This window comes from Monodelphis domestica, chromosome 7 (assembly GCF_027887165.1).
Source record: "Monodelphis domestica isolate mMonDom1 chromosome 7, mMonDom1.pri, whole genome shotgun sequence".
Lineage (NCBI taxonomy): Eukaryota > Metazoa > Chordata > Mammalia > Didelphimorphia > Didelphidae > Monodelphis > Monodelphis domestica.
Window position 1 is genome coordinate 207,468,570 of NC_077233.1, and position 15,247 is coordinate 207,483,816.

General features: G+C 38.8%; 1 protein-coding gene across 1 annotated transcript in view; it reads left to right on the forward strand.

Annotated features, from left to right (window-relative positions):
- Window positions 1–15,247, forward strand: part of GABBR2 (gamma-aminobutyric acid type B receptor subunit 2) — a 737,774-nt gene that overhangs the window by 614,268 nt on the left and 108,259 nt on the right. Inside the window, exon 8 of the mRNA XM_056806338.1 lies at window positions 12,386–12,446. Coding sequence (XP_056662316.1) covers window positions 12,386–12,446 — 61 coding nt within the window. The remainder of the gene's footprint in view (window positions 1–12,385; window positions 12,447–15,247) is intronic.

Genomic DNA, 15,247 nt, shown 5'->3' on the forward strand with positions numbered 1-15,247 from the left:
AAAACATTTAGAAGACATTTTCCTAAACAAGGTCTTTTGTGTTTTTCAAAGAGTTCATGATTTAAAGATTTGGTAATTTTCTTAAAATTTATTTTTTCTCCAACAAGCAGAGCCTGGGGAAGAGGATAGGCAGCAATGAACAAGAAGAAGGAAGATGTAAAATATAACTGGAGGTGTAAAAATGAGTAGATAAGTGAGGCAGGAGTGAGACTGATTCAATACAGGGGTAAAAATGGTGGGAAGACTCAATCAATCCATCAAGAATCATTCCTTTAAGTGCCTGCTTTGTGTCAGGGGTTGTACAAGGCACTGGAACACAGAAATACAGGAGGCTGGAGTCCAGCAGCTTGAAGCTGATGACCAGAGCTTAAATGGTGGGATCCTAAGACATAAAATCCAGCTGCATAATCTTTTGTATATTCAGTGCCAAAGAGTTGTCCTTTGTGAGCACAGTTGGTTAGCTCCCTAGCTTATTGTCATGCTGTGGAAATAGGAAAGATCATCAAACTAATGGGTATGGGACAAATTTTATTTTACTCCACAGAAAATATATGACATTATAAGGATTCACAAGATCCCATAAGCAATAAAATATACAGATCATAAAGAATCATGGAACATTAAATATCCCACAGCCTCCCTCCTCCAAGATGGAACCTGAACTCAGGAATGCTATCAATACATCCTTTTGTCATTACTGTGATCCCTCTTTCCCACTGAAACCTATACAACCTTCTGTAAGGGTTGGATGTTCACTATACTTATGATGTTATTATAGTGAAGTTCTAAAGGGAGCTTATAGAGAGGGAAACAAAGTGTTGAGTGATAGGAACCTAGATGAGCTGGCTCCTACTCTCCTTCACCTCCCCTGAGTGAGGCTGTCAAGGGGTGTTGCACAGGTAATAGGGGATCCCCTGATATGAGAGGCTGATGGGGAGTTGAAGGAAGGTCTCTCCTATCAGGTAGACCAGGGGGTACCCCCAGATTTTCTGGCACAAATTGGACCTGAAGACAAACTTCCCCAATGTCCTTGACTCAGCAGGGGAGGGCACCTCTGTTAAGACTGATCTCAAGTCTCAGCAAGGATCTTCCCAAAGCTCCAAGAATGTATCACTTGAAAGAAATCTGACTGCGATGTAAAACTTTTAATGAACTATGGTTATAAAGGCAGGTAGGGGAGTTGGAAAGAGGGGATTGGCATCCCTAATTTGTGCCCCTATACATGGCCTATCACTCAAGTAGTAGACCAGCTGGCTTAAGTTTCTCTGTCCCTTCCCACTAATTTTCCTAAACTATTTATAATATAACAAGGCTAAGGAATGGCAGAACAGGTGCAAAAGAGGAGTTGTCTTATAATCTCATATATATGTATATATGTACGTATATAGATATATACATATATGTATATATATATATATATACTTATAAGTATCAGTTCCAAGGCAAAATAGTAGCAAGGTCTAGGCAATTGGGGTTAAGTAACTTGCCCAGAGTCACATAGCTAGGAATTATCTGAGGCCATATTTGAACCCATGACCTCTTGACTCTAGGCTTGGCTCTCTAACCACTGGGACACCTAGAAACCTCATTGGAAGGTCTGCTGGAAGTTGCCATTGATGTTCCTGGTAGAGATTAAGGAAAAGAAATTTCTTTCCTCTACATTTTTCACTGTGGATGAAGGTAAAAAGGGAAAGATGAAGACTAAAGAAAATGGCTATAATATCTGAGAGCCCTGAAGAACACGATCACCTTGCTTTCATAAGCCATAAAGAGGAGTGGCTTATTCTTAAATTAGTCAATCATTAGAAATTCCCTGTGTCTCAGGCTGGCAGCAGGATTCTTCTGTTTGATCAAGGACTAACAATAGCTCCTACCTATCAATGTGGGGAAGCACTCTTCAGAAACAACATCAATCTATGACCCATAATTTCCTGTGGTTGATTAGGGAACCCCTCAATTTGGTCAGAGCCTCCACTCAGAATCCCCTCCCCTGTTAGATAGGAATTACACAGATGCTGGTTGAATTGTCCTGTATTGAATTCCAAGGATAGCCAATTTTTTTGTCTTTGTATGCCCAGCACCTAGCATGCTACCTCACACTTGAATGATGCATCATAAACTTTTGAACCAAATGTTGTTTTTTCCCTTCTCAGAAAGTTCTGTTGGCTACTCCCAGGCAGCCCTGCCCAGCATGTTGAGTATAATACCTCCATGGGGCCATCTTTTTGAAGCCCTCCCAGTTTTTTAGGGCCCACCAGAGTTTATGCTTCCCCGGTAATAGTCTTCAAGATCCAAGGGTCACTTCCATACCATAAACAGGCATCAAAAGGCAGATTTTAGTGGGGAAAGGTTATATTAGGATGAAGTTGTTTCTCTTCCTTATAAGAGAAAAGGCACTGGCAGCTGTCCCAAGGTAATATTTTTTTAGCTGATCCCTTCAAAAGAAGCAGGAGTCTGAAGGTTATTTGAGGGTCTAGAGTAACTCCAATTTCTCTATGGAAGAATCTCTGGGCTCACCATCTTACCTCCACCTCCAGTCATCTTGTTAACCCATTGGTTAACATACACTCACTGAGGGTGTGGATCCTATGAGGGCCTTCCTGAAATACTATCATGCTGACCAGAGGTAAGGTGTCCATCCAAAAAGACTACGATCCAATTTTTGTTTATAGAGAGATTTGCAAACCACTTTTCCTTCCAATGATCCCATGAGGTAATTATACTCAAGTATTTCATGCCATTTTTACAGATGAGAAAACTAATAAAGCCCAGAGAAGTGAAATTACTTGCCCAAGCTCATGCAGCTAATTAGTAAATCGAGGACTCAAACCCAGATCTCTTGACTCCCAAACCAACACTTTCTTCAGACTACCCTCATGCCCTTCCGCAAAATGAAAACAAAAAGGGGAGAGGGGTATTAGAAAGGAGAAAGTGGAGAAAGCTCATGAAATCCAGGACATGATCCTTAGAGAAAAAAGCCTTACTTCTTTGATTCCTCGCTAGCTCCAAGAGAAAATAACAAGTAGAAACAAATAGTAATTCTTTCTTTGTAGTATCAGAAGGCCTAATTCAGATGCTGGCTCTACTATTTATTATTTGATGACTTTGAGCAAGTAATTTCCCTTTCTTGACCTTAGTTTCCCCAGTGAAGTGGTCAGACTAGAGGATCTCCAGGGTGCCTTCCAGTTCTAAATTCTCCAGTGGTGACTATCAGGTCAAGAACGTGGAGAAATTTTTTTTTAAAGCTTATGTTCTATATTTTTTATGTCTTGGTAAAAATTAAATATACTATTTTGGTCCATACACTGGCCACTGTTTCCTCCTTAAATCTGATTTGTATAAAATCTAGTCATGGTGATTTTTTCGTTTCTCTAGACATTTTCTTCCTTTCAAAGAGATTTCAATTTTGAGAAACAACGTCTCTTTATTTGTTCTGATATGGTCATCATAGACTTTTTTGTAATTCAAAAATATTTAATTTTCCCAATTACATGTAATAATAATTTCCAACATGTGTTTTCCAAAATTATAAAATCCAAACATCTCACTCCCCCTTTTCTCTCCCCTCCTCAGAGATGGTAAGCAATTTGATCCGAGCCATATGTGTATTATCATGTAAAACACACTTCCATATTGTTGTAAGAGCACACTCATTCAAAACCAACACCCCAAAATAAAATCATAAGTACCCTGATGGTTAAACAATAGTATACTTTGATCCCCATCCTTCTGACTCCAACAACTCTTATTCTGGAAATGAATGGCTTTCCATGTCATAAGTCCTTCAGAATTATCCCAGATCATTGCATTTCTGAGAGTAGCCAAGTTTTTTCAATGGATAATTGTACCATATTGCTATTGCTGTGTACAATGTTCTCCCTATTCTGTTTATTTTGCTCTGCATCAGTTCATATAGATCTTTCCAACTTTTTCTGAAATCATTCTGATTATCATTTCTTATGCCACAATAGTATTCCATCACCAACACGTACCACAATTAATTCAGCCATTCCCCAACACCATAGGCTTTTTGCACAATACCCTACCTTTACCCTACATCTTGTAGATATTCCCACTCTTACTCTGATGAAGGCTCTCTGAATCCCTTAGAACTTGGTCAGACATCAAAGATTTGAAGGTTATTCCCTGCATCGGGGACCATTGCCAGGCATCCTGACTTTTGTCTTGCCACTAGAATTCAATGATCTGGAAGAGAGAGTAAGGCTTTGTACAGCTCTGCCTCACTTAAAACAAATTGACTCACAAAAAGCCTAGGCATCATCCTGTAAAGTCATTGGTCCTCTGGGAAAACAAAGGACAAACAACAACATGTAGATATTTCTACCCTTACTCTGCATCAATACCACTTACTCTTAGCTTTAACATAGGACATAGCGTCATCTGGAGTCTAGTGTAGTAGTCTCTCAGTAACCGAGGATGACGATTGACCTTGTGCGTTTTTGTGAACAAAGACACTTGTGCATGAAGATTTAAGTGGAAAAGTCGATGCCCAGAGACAGTCCCACTCTCGTGGCATTGGAAGCCTGGGTCCAGTGGCACGAAAAGTCGTTACACCTGGAGACTTCCTCAGCTGCATTGGATGGCCGTGTTGTCCTTTGTGCTCCATCACGCTCTAAGCACTCCACAGTGCTTTGCTGCGTCGCCATCTCAGCCGTTGAACCTTCTTATTGGTTTCTTCCGCCTGTTCCACCAAAACAGTCTTTACATGCTGGGTGAGCAAAGCCCTAGTTCACCAGGGGTCGATGACGCGATGGCTACCCTCACAAGGTTTAGCCGGCCTGTCGAAGCCGTTGCCCGGGGTGTGGCCGCTGCTGCATGCTAGCAGCTACTAGGAGCCACAAGTGAGAGCTGGGTGTCAGGTGAGGATCAGAGGCTGGAGAGCTGCCCTAGGAAGGCACGACAAGCCCTCCATACCAAAGATATTACTCCTCCCTGAGCACAAATACTCAAAAGGACACCTTTAACACTTGGTCTTCCAGAGGTCTGCTTGATGCAAGGGACTTTCCCAACAGAGCTATGACCCAGGGCTGAGCTTGTGGAAAACTGAACCCAGAAGGCTTTTATAGAGTAGGCAATGGGATGGTTTGAGGCAGTGGATAGTGTTGAATTTGAAGTTAGGAATAACTGAATTCAAAAACTACTTCAGACCTTATATGGCTCTCAACCTGTAAAATGGAGATCATCTCCATCTACCATTTAAATGGTAGCTCATCTCTTCTGATGAGGGAAAGAGATTTATTGTTGTGGGAGGTTTTCCATTAAAGTTGTTTCCATTACACCACATTAATCAAGAGAAATCAAGAGACCAAGGCACTACTACTGGCCCTGCTACTAATTGAAAAGAAAGTTCCTCTGGAAAATCTCTAACATCCTATAGTTCTTTGGAAACAGTGGATTGAACAAAAGGCTTGACTGAGTCTATGCACAAGTCAGGCTTTTGAGTATGAAGTCAAGATGGCTGGGGTTCAAATACAGCCTCAGACTCTTACTAGCTATGTGACCTGGGCAAATCACTTACTCTCTGTTTGTCGCAGTTTCCTCATGTGTAAAATGAGGATAAAGTGGTACCTCCCAGAGTTGTTTTGAGGACCAAATAAGATAATAATTACAAAGTTCTTAGGATAATACCTGGCACCAAATTAAGCCCCATAAAGATGTTAAAAAAGAAAAAATCCTGCCTCAGACTCATCTCATACTAGCTGTGAGACAATGGGCAAATCATTTAACCTCATTTGGCCCAAGTTTCTTCATATCTAAAATGAAGGCGGTGAACTCCAGTGACCTCTAAAGTCCCTTCTGTATCTAAATCTATGATACTATGATACCCCATGCTTGATCCTGAGGACTAGAGCAACTCTTATTGTGATGAAGATATAGCTTCCTCATGGCCAGTAACTAGTCATGATCATATTTTCACAAAAAAAAAAACAGGCACAGATTTTAAATGGTGATTGTTTGTTTGAAAAAGAAATAGGGGGGCAGCTAGGTGGCTCAGTAGATTGAGAGCCAGGTCTAGAGATGTGAAGTCCTGAGTTCAAATCTGGCCTCAGACACTTCCTAGCTGTGTGACCCTGGGCAAATCACTTGACCCCCATTCCCTAGCCCTTAACACTCTTCTGCCTTGGAACCAATACAGAGTATTGATCCCAAGATGGAAGGTAAAGGTTTAAAAAAAAAAGAAATCTCATTATATTATAGCCATCTCTCATCTCTGTAACTAAAATAGTAAGAGGTCCATTAAGTAATCATATGAATAGCATGGCAGAAATATTTCTGCCTCCAAGCTCTCAAGTCCATCCTCATAGTCACAGAGCAGCCTGGCTCATGAGATTTAGAGTTATAAGACTTAAAGATTACATAGATTTAGATCTGATAGGGAACTTAGAGATCCTAGTCCAGTGATGGCAAACCTTTTAAAGAATGAGTATCCAAACTGCACCATCACACTGCATGTGAGCCTCCTCTTTAACTCCAGACAGAGGAGGGAGGAAGTGCTCCCATTGGGCTGCTGAGCGGGTCATGTGAGGAATGTACTCAGATGCATGGAGAGGGGAGGAGAGCAGCTCCCTCTGGCATGTGTGCTATAGGTTCACCAACATGGTTCTAGACCATACCCCTCATTTTACAAATGTGCATTCAGTGCTGTCTTCAGTTGAGATCAATAAAAATCATTTTGTTCACTTTGATACTCTGATCTATCATGTCAGTGTTTGGTGTGGCAAAATGTAAACCCTTTGGTACTTTCCCAACTTTTGACATTTTTGTCGTTTGTGAGTTTCCATGAGTCTTCAATAAAAGTTGTATCCAATATTTTAAAAAGCCATTCAGAGATGAAATAGTTAAATGTCAGGAGTAGTTGATATTGACTATTTTGCTTTATTTAGGTCATTTATCTTACTAAGTGTTAGTCCTGTTAGCCAGGTACAGCAGCTAAATCAAGTCAAGCTGGATATTTTCTTTGAAGTTAAGTTACTTCTTACAGTAACACCCAGTGAATCATCTAAAGAACAACTCTGAAGGAAAGAATATACTTGATAATAAGAATATAGTTTATTATAATCTGAAGAAAAGGTTAAGTTAGAAATCATGGACTTTAATCTCCCTTTCTGTCAGCTAGCTGCAGCCCTTACAACCCCAAACCACAAGGCTCCTTAAATCTTAAGCTTCTTTGTTATTTTGAATTGTGTATATCACATATTGTTAATGTACCATAATACCTTAAACATCCTGGCAATGCCTCCCCTCTCTGTAAATTCTTGACAATGACACCCCCTATTATAAATCCTGCCCCCCCATAACTTGCTCTTTTTCACATTAAAAAGAAGCTTTGTTCACTATTCATTTGTTTGTGATCTAAGAGATAACTGGCCGCTGACCTAATATAACATCTGGACTCATGTTAAATCAACTGTGTTTGAAATATCTTTTCTAATCTTTTCCTTTATAGGTAAAGAAATTTTTTAAAGGGCCATTTTGTAGAACATTGAAATAATTTATCCAAAGTCAAACAGCTAGTAAACAGAGTCAAGATTCAAACTCAGATCTTTGGGCTCCAAAACTAGTATTTTTTCTATTTTAGCAAGAGAGCAGCCCTCTCCATCTGCCTTATTTTTCGAAGGAAAAAAAGTAGAGTTTTTTTAAGGCATTTTATCAGTGTAACACAGGATAGAGCCAGGAGTCAAACTCAAGTCTTCAAATTCCAAATATACCCAGACACAGAAGGTCCTGGGTTCAACTGTGGCCTTGGACATTTCCCAGCTATGTGACCCTGGGCAAGTCACTTGCCCTGGTCTTCTTATTTTCTTCCTTATTCTCCCTTAATCCCCTTGGAATCTTTGGTCAGTCCCTTTCATGGATAGCTTTACTCTACCGAGAACCCCATTAACTACATTTTCTGCCTGACACACTCTATTAGCACCCTCTTAGAATGTAAGTTCCTTGAGAGCAGGGATTGTTTTTGCTTTGGCATAAGGCCTAATAAATGTTTGTTGAGTGATTAGCTAGTGAATCCTTTGTCCTGATAATGTCTATACCTGCCACCCAATTTCTTAGGAAGGGAGGGAAGTTTGCTTATTATTTGAAGCAAACAAAATGCCATTCAGAGCCTGAAAGAAGAAAGGGGGTAATGCTGGGTGATAACATGTTATAAAGTCTTCGCCTTGTCCAGTATTTTTCCAAACCTCTGCTCATTCTGGGCTTTAGCCTTCCTGACACTGCTCTTAAAGAACTGTGTCATCCTTTTGTGTTCCTCCTTGGTTCTGTGTCCCTGCTTCTATCTTTTGTCGCTGTTCCTTTGTAGAGAGCTTCCTGTGGTTTCTTTTAGAGGTCTCCTCTTTTTTCTTTATAATTGGGATCATTTGTGATTATATTGTTAGAATTTCAGTTTTTAGACCCTCATATTCCTTTTGAGCTGTGTTCCCTTTTAAAATAAATAGTCATGAAATGACGCTTCTCTTCCCACTGAACTTTTGGAAATAATTCCTTCCTAAAGTCTAGGTCATATGTCTGTTTGTGCCTAAGGTTTATCTGCCTTCTCCTTTCCAAATTCTAATATGATATGGTCATCTTCTAAGATTCCAATCACTTCTATATCACCAAATAGTTATTCATTGATTAAAATTAGAGGAATAATTACCCTTACTATCTCCTTGACCTTCTGAAACAGAAAATGGCTAGCAAGACAAGAATTTATCAGAATAACATTTCTAGCAGACCCTTGCAAGGTTGGAACTACTATGTCTTTCTTGATTTTGTTTCATTTCATAATCTATCTTCAGAAAGTATCATCCATATGCTCTAGTCAGCCAGGCTGTAAGTACTATACTCCCTATTTCCTCGGGTTGTTTTGGAGAGAAAAAAAAAGATACACATAAAGCACTTGACAGGGTATAGAACACACTAGGTGCTTAATATGTGCTTTTTATTTTTAAAAAACAATATTTCTTCTGTCTCTCTTCATTTATCTTCATCCACATGTTCTCCACTGTATTTACACACTCCAGTTCATGAATTTTCCATATAGGTGTACACTTTTTTAATAGAGATATGATGTTCCTCTTCCCCTTCTATTATTTGAGTCTCATTTTTACCATGTCTTGAGGCTACTTGTGAAATTGTATTCATCTCCTCATGTTAAATTGTAGTTAGAAGTTCAAAACTAATAATTTAAGGGATTACTAAATTAAGAAGTTATAAAATGGAAAGTGCTAGTTATCCCCTAGTCCATGACTTACCTATGTAAAATAAAGTACTTCCCCAGAGTTTCCTTTTTAACCGTTATTTTTATTCATGAGGGAACCATGATCATTTCCCCTCTTGGAGGAAATTCATAATAACATAGAGAGAATTTTTGAATATACCTCTAATTTTTGCTTTTTCTTAACAGTTAACTTTTGTAGGGTTTTTTAAATAACAAGTATATGAATTCTCTCTTTTGAACCCTTACCTTTTGTCTTAGAATCAATACTATATATTGGATCCAAAGCAGAAGAGTGGTAAGGGCTACGCAATGGGGGTTAAGTAATTTGCCCACAGTCACTTAGCTAGGAAATATCCGAGGTCAAATATGAACCCAGGGCCTCTCATCTCTAGGTCTGGCTCTCAATCTATTGTTCCACCAACTACCCCCACAAATACATGAATTATTAAGAGAAAATGTAGTTTTTATGCAATTTTAACAGTAAAATGTAGTGATCTGATTGATGGCCCCACTTTTGTCCCTTTCACTCTCAATATAATCTGTTACCAGTGATATAACTTTCTAAATTCAATCTTTCAAGGACAGTATAGCAGCCTCAAATGCAAAATTTTTTATTTTTCACAGATATGTAACACAGCCAATATTATCACCAGGTTTTGTTTTTTTTTCAGGTGGAATTTAAGCAATCTAGGGCAGATTCTCTCTATAGAAGAGCCAACCATTCTGGCTCTTTGCCTGGAAAATTATGTGAAAATTAAATATCTATTTTCATTGGACTCACCCAACTTTGATTCAGTCAGCCATTTATGTCAGTGGTTGAAATAATGCGATGCCATGGTATTTTTCCAACTTTTTAAAGATAGTTTCCTGAAGTTATAAAAGTATGGATATAAGTAATTAAATGATAACCTTTTGTTCTATAAAATAAAATTTGATACTCTTCCTTTTCCAGTAAGATCAAAGGGGCTTTTCACCTTTGACAAATGAGATTGAAAGAAGACCTTAAAAATGTCAGTTCTTTCAAAGTCAACATTTTAAAGGCATTTCAATACTAACCCTAGCAATTTCTACAAATATTTCTGATATTGAAGATTGGCATATTTTCAAGAAGAATGCTATTAGAAAATCAGTTAGTTCTCTGTCTCTCAAGGTTTTTGCAAGCTCTCAACTCTATGCTGGGGCCATATTTTTATCCCTCAAAGTGGTCCATTTGCATAAAATTAAATGGCATTTTTAAAGAGGTTAGGTATTTCCATAGTCCCTTGAGGACATTGTAGCAAGGAATAAAAGACAAAGCTGCTTCCCTGACTCTCTACATTACTTGAGTTTACTTTCATACTGATAAGGCATTTGCATCTCATTTCTTTCGAGCAGTATTGAGAAGGTATGAATTCTAAGCTGATAACCTACTTAGGAATCATTTCCATGTTAGAAAAGATATCAAAGTGTCTCTAGAGAGTTTTGTTTGGGTTTGGTTTTTGCCTAAATACCATCCGGGTACCTTCTAGGGCTATGGACATTTCGTGGAATCAAGTTATGAGTACTATCTGGGATTGGGAGGAAAACTATGTCCTAGGACCCTCCTGAATGAAATAGTACCTTAACTGGTTTTTATATCTGTAGAGGAGCATAACAGATATATATGCTCATGAAAACTTAGTTCAAGTCCCACGTCTGACACATACTGGCAGTCTGACCCAATCTTCATTAGTAAGAGAATTTGTTTACCTGGTATGAACTTTCATACCAATGAAAGTAAAGTTTTGAACTGAAAAAAAAAACAAAAACACAGTCACAAGGCACATTAGTCAGTCAAGCATTTAATAAGCTCCTACTAGGTTCCAGGCATTCTGCTAAGCACTGGAGAGATGATGAAAAGTAAAAGGTAGCCCCTGCTCTTGGAGGGCTCAGTCTAATGAGAGACAGCATGCAAATAACTAGGTACAAACAAGCTATATTTAGGATAAATTGGAGATAATGAACAGAAGGAAGGCAGTAGGATTAAGGGGGATTTAGGAATGACTTCTTACAGATGTTCAGATTTTAGCTAGGTCTTGAAGGAAGCCAAGACATCTAGGAGGCAAAGATATATGTTAAGTCTGCTTCTAAAATATCTAGCACCACTGGAACAACCTCCAGGAATTAATGCAGAGTGAGAGGAGCAGAACCAGGAGAACATTGTACACAGAGACTGATACACTGTGGTACAATCGAATGTAATGGACTTCTCCATTAGTGGCAATGCAGTGATCCTGAACAACCCAGAGGGATCTATGAGAAAGATCACTATCCACATTCAGAGGAAAAACAATGGGAGTAGAAACACAGAAGAAAAACAACTGCTTCAATACACGGGCCGAGGGCCATATGATTGGGGATGTAGACTCTAAATGATCATCCTAGTGTAAACATCAACATGGAACTAGGTTCTGATCAAGGACACAAGTAATACTCAATGAAATTGCAGGTGGGCTGCAGGGAGGGAGGGAAATAATGTGATTATTGTAACCAAGGAATAATGTCCTAAATTGACTAAATAAACTTATTCAAATGGGAAAAAAAAATATCTAGCACCTAGGTGGCTCAGTGGATAGAAAGCCAGGCCCGGAAATAGGAGGTTCTGGGTTCAAATCTGATCTCAGATACTTTCTAGCTGTGTAACCCTGGGCAAGTTACTTGAGCCCAACTACCTAGACCATGATACTCTTCTGCCTTGGAATGGATATTTAGTATTGATTCTAAGACAGAAGGTAAAGATTTTAAAAATAAAATAAGACAAAATAAAATAAAACACACAACATCCCAAAAATCTTAGTGACATTCTAAGTTTTTACAACTCCCAGAATACCCCAAACATACTTTGTGATTTCAAAGGATGACTGTAAAGTGCCACAAGACCACAAAATTCACATGGGAGTCTACATTGCATAAGTTACTGAGCATATACTTAAGTTTGTTGCCAAAGAATCAAAGTACTGATTGCATGCTACCAAAGCTACATATGAGAGCCATAATTACAATAATTTGTTTATTTTTTAGCTAATAAAGTCATGACCTAAAAAATTTGTTTTCCTTCACTAATGATCATAAGACAATATAAATGAACTTTCAGTTCAACTCGGTATTATCTAATCTTATAAGGAATTGCTTTTTTGTTTTTTTTAGGGTCAAGTTGTGTTCAGAAATGGAGAGAGGATGGGAACCATCAAATTTACCCAGTTTCAAGGTAGGATTTCAATGTTGACTTTTTCTAGCTTGTAATCTTCATGTTCATGTTTTTCTGAAAGAAAACTCTTTTTCTGCATAGGCTTCAAATGCAAAAAGATGTCAAATAAAATGAACCACAAGGAACTATAGATAAAACCTGATAGTGTGGGTTTTTATTTCTAAAAATGGCAGTTTGGTTTATTCAGAATGTCATACTACTCCATCAGGCCAGAAATTCTTTTCTACCTTATTCCAACCATATAACTCTGTGGCAAACCTCCAGAATGATCTAGACTGCCCAAAATCAGTTGGCAAACTTATTACCTGGAACTATTCTATTCAGAGAGTGTGAACTGAACATCTTCTGTATGTCAATAATTAAACCATTTAGGTGTTGTCAAATATGAGATGTCCAAAAGGTCTTAGTACAGTTTTAACCTTTTTTTTTTAATAACAAAAAACTACAGTAAGACTTTTGGGACACCCAGTATTCATCATTCTTGCTCAAAGGGGTCTATGGAAGTGTGATAAAGTGGATAAATTGAATTTGAGACCCAAACTTTACCATTTACCTAGTTGTGTAACCTTCGATAAGTCATTTTAGTTTTGGAAGGCTCAGGTTTTTCATATGGCTTATTCTTTTGTCCAGGATTTTGTCAATATAGAAAACTTCTAGTAAGGAAATAAAGCCCTCTACCAATTTAGATCAACAGCTGTTCTTCAGCTTATAGTCTTGGAGAGATACCTGACTTACTTAAGAAGGCAAATGACTTGCCTAGGATCACACAGCTAATATGCATCAGAAGAGGGACTCCTCAAGTCTTCCTGACATCAAGGATCACTTTCTCTCCATTACACTACACTGCCCTTCTTCATCTTCTGTAACAGGGATAATACTTGTACTGCACTATTGACTCATAAGGGATATTGCACAGAAAGTGTGAGTTAAAGTTATTATGAATATACTGGGGATTTTTTTTTAATTAAAATCCTTACCTTCCATCTTGGAGTCAATACTTTTGTATTGGCTACAAGGCAGAAGAGTGGTAAGGGCTAGGCAATGGGGGTCAAGTGACTTGTGCAGGGTCACACAGCTGGGCAGTGTCTGAGGTCAAATTTGAACCTAGGATTTCCCATCTCTAGGCCTGGCTCTCAATCCACTGAGCTACCCAGCTGCCCCCTGAATATACTGTTTTTATTCACCTACCCATCCACCTCGTTCTTTTAAAAAAATTACCTTCTATCTTAGAATTGATACTAAGCATCAGTTCCCATGCAGAAGAGCACTAAGGGCTAAGTGACTTGCCTGAGATCACACAGCTAGAAAGTATCTGAGAACAAATTTGAACCCAGGACCTCCCATCTCCAATTCTGCTTTCTATCCACTGAGCCACCCAGCTGCCTTCTACCTTTCTTCTTTATCTCCCTTGCCTAATACTGTAATGGGGGTGGATTTTAGGGAAAATATTTTCCTAGGATTACTGCTCCCACTTTTTCATATAAATTTGGAAATGGCAACCCCAGCTGCCAGCGCAGCCTCCCCAGAGGCTTTAAAATATCAATCAGTCTCACAGTTGGAAACGGAACATTTTCCTTGGAGACCACGTTTGACACAAAGTAGAATGCAGCTTGTCCTTGAGAATGAAGACCAAGAGTTAAGAAAGTAGAAAACATCTCCTGCATTTTAGATACTGCCCGAGGTAGGGAATAAATAGAAGTGTGAGACCATACTCCTGCCTCCTTCCTTCCGACTTCTTACTCAGTCTCCCACCTCCCCGGAGCTGTCACTTCAGCACTTAGCAGGAGTAAATTGTGGTAAGTATTGTGGAATAGACTTGCCTGAGGAGCAAAATAAACCTCAGACCTTTTTGTGGGAGGATTAATCAATCAGCCGCAAGCATTTGTTAGCACCTACTATGTGTCAGCAAGTATCTACCAGCACCCACTCTGTGCTGTTCATTGTAGGAGGGCTGAGCTGAAGATAAAGCACAAAAATTGGAACCATGTTGTATGGGGCAGCTAAGTGGCTCAGTGAATTTAGAGCCAGAGCTAGGACAGGAGGTCCTGGGTTCAAATCTAATATCAGATACTTCCAAGCTTTATGCCCAAGCTGGACAAGTCACTTAACCCCCATTGCCTAGCCCTTATCACTCTTCTGAAGCCTTGGAACCAATACACAGTATTTATTCTAAGACTGGAGGTAAAGGTTTTGTTTTGTTGTGTTTTGTTTTGAAGTATACAGCGTAAATGTAAAGTTAATAAACAGTGCCATCAAGGGGCAGGTTAGTGGCCCAGTTGATGGAAAGTTAGACCTGAAGACAAGGGGTCCTGGATTCAAATCCAACCTCAGACACTTCCTAGTTGTATGAACTTAACCCTAAACACTCTTTTGCCTTAGAACTGTTACTTAGTATTGATTCTAAGGCAGAAGGTAAGAGGTTAGGTTTTTTTAACTAGTTCCTTCAGCTCTAGCTCTTGTTAACTTGGACCAAAAAGTACTTATACCCTTACTCTGAAACTTGAAAGGAAAGGAAATATGTACAATCTTCTGATCGATTTTCTTTGTGCGCTCTCCCCCTCCTAGTCTATTCCCAACACACTGACATGGACAACTTTCTGAACTCAGTAGTAGTAAATTAGAACTCAAATTTTCCCCTTTCCCTTCCCCCCCCCAAGATTTTAGAAAATATAAGAGGAAAGAGAGAAAAATATTCAAGTAAATCCTTTAGCAATTCATTTATTATTATTATCATATTTTTCTTTTCCAGATTACATGTAGATACAATTTTAATCATTATTTTCTAACATCTTGCAATCCAT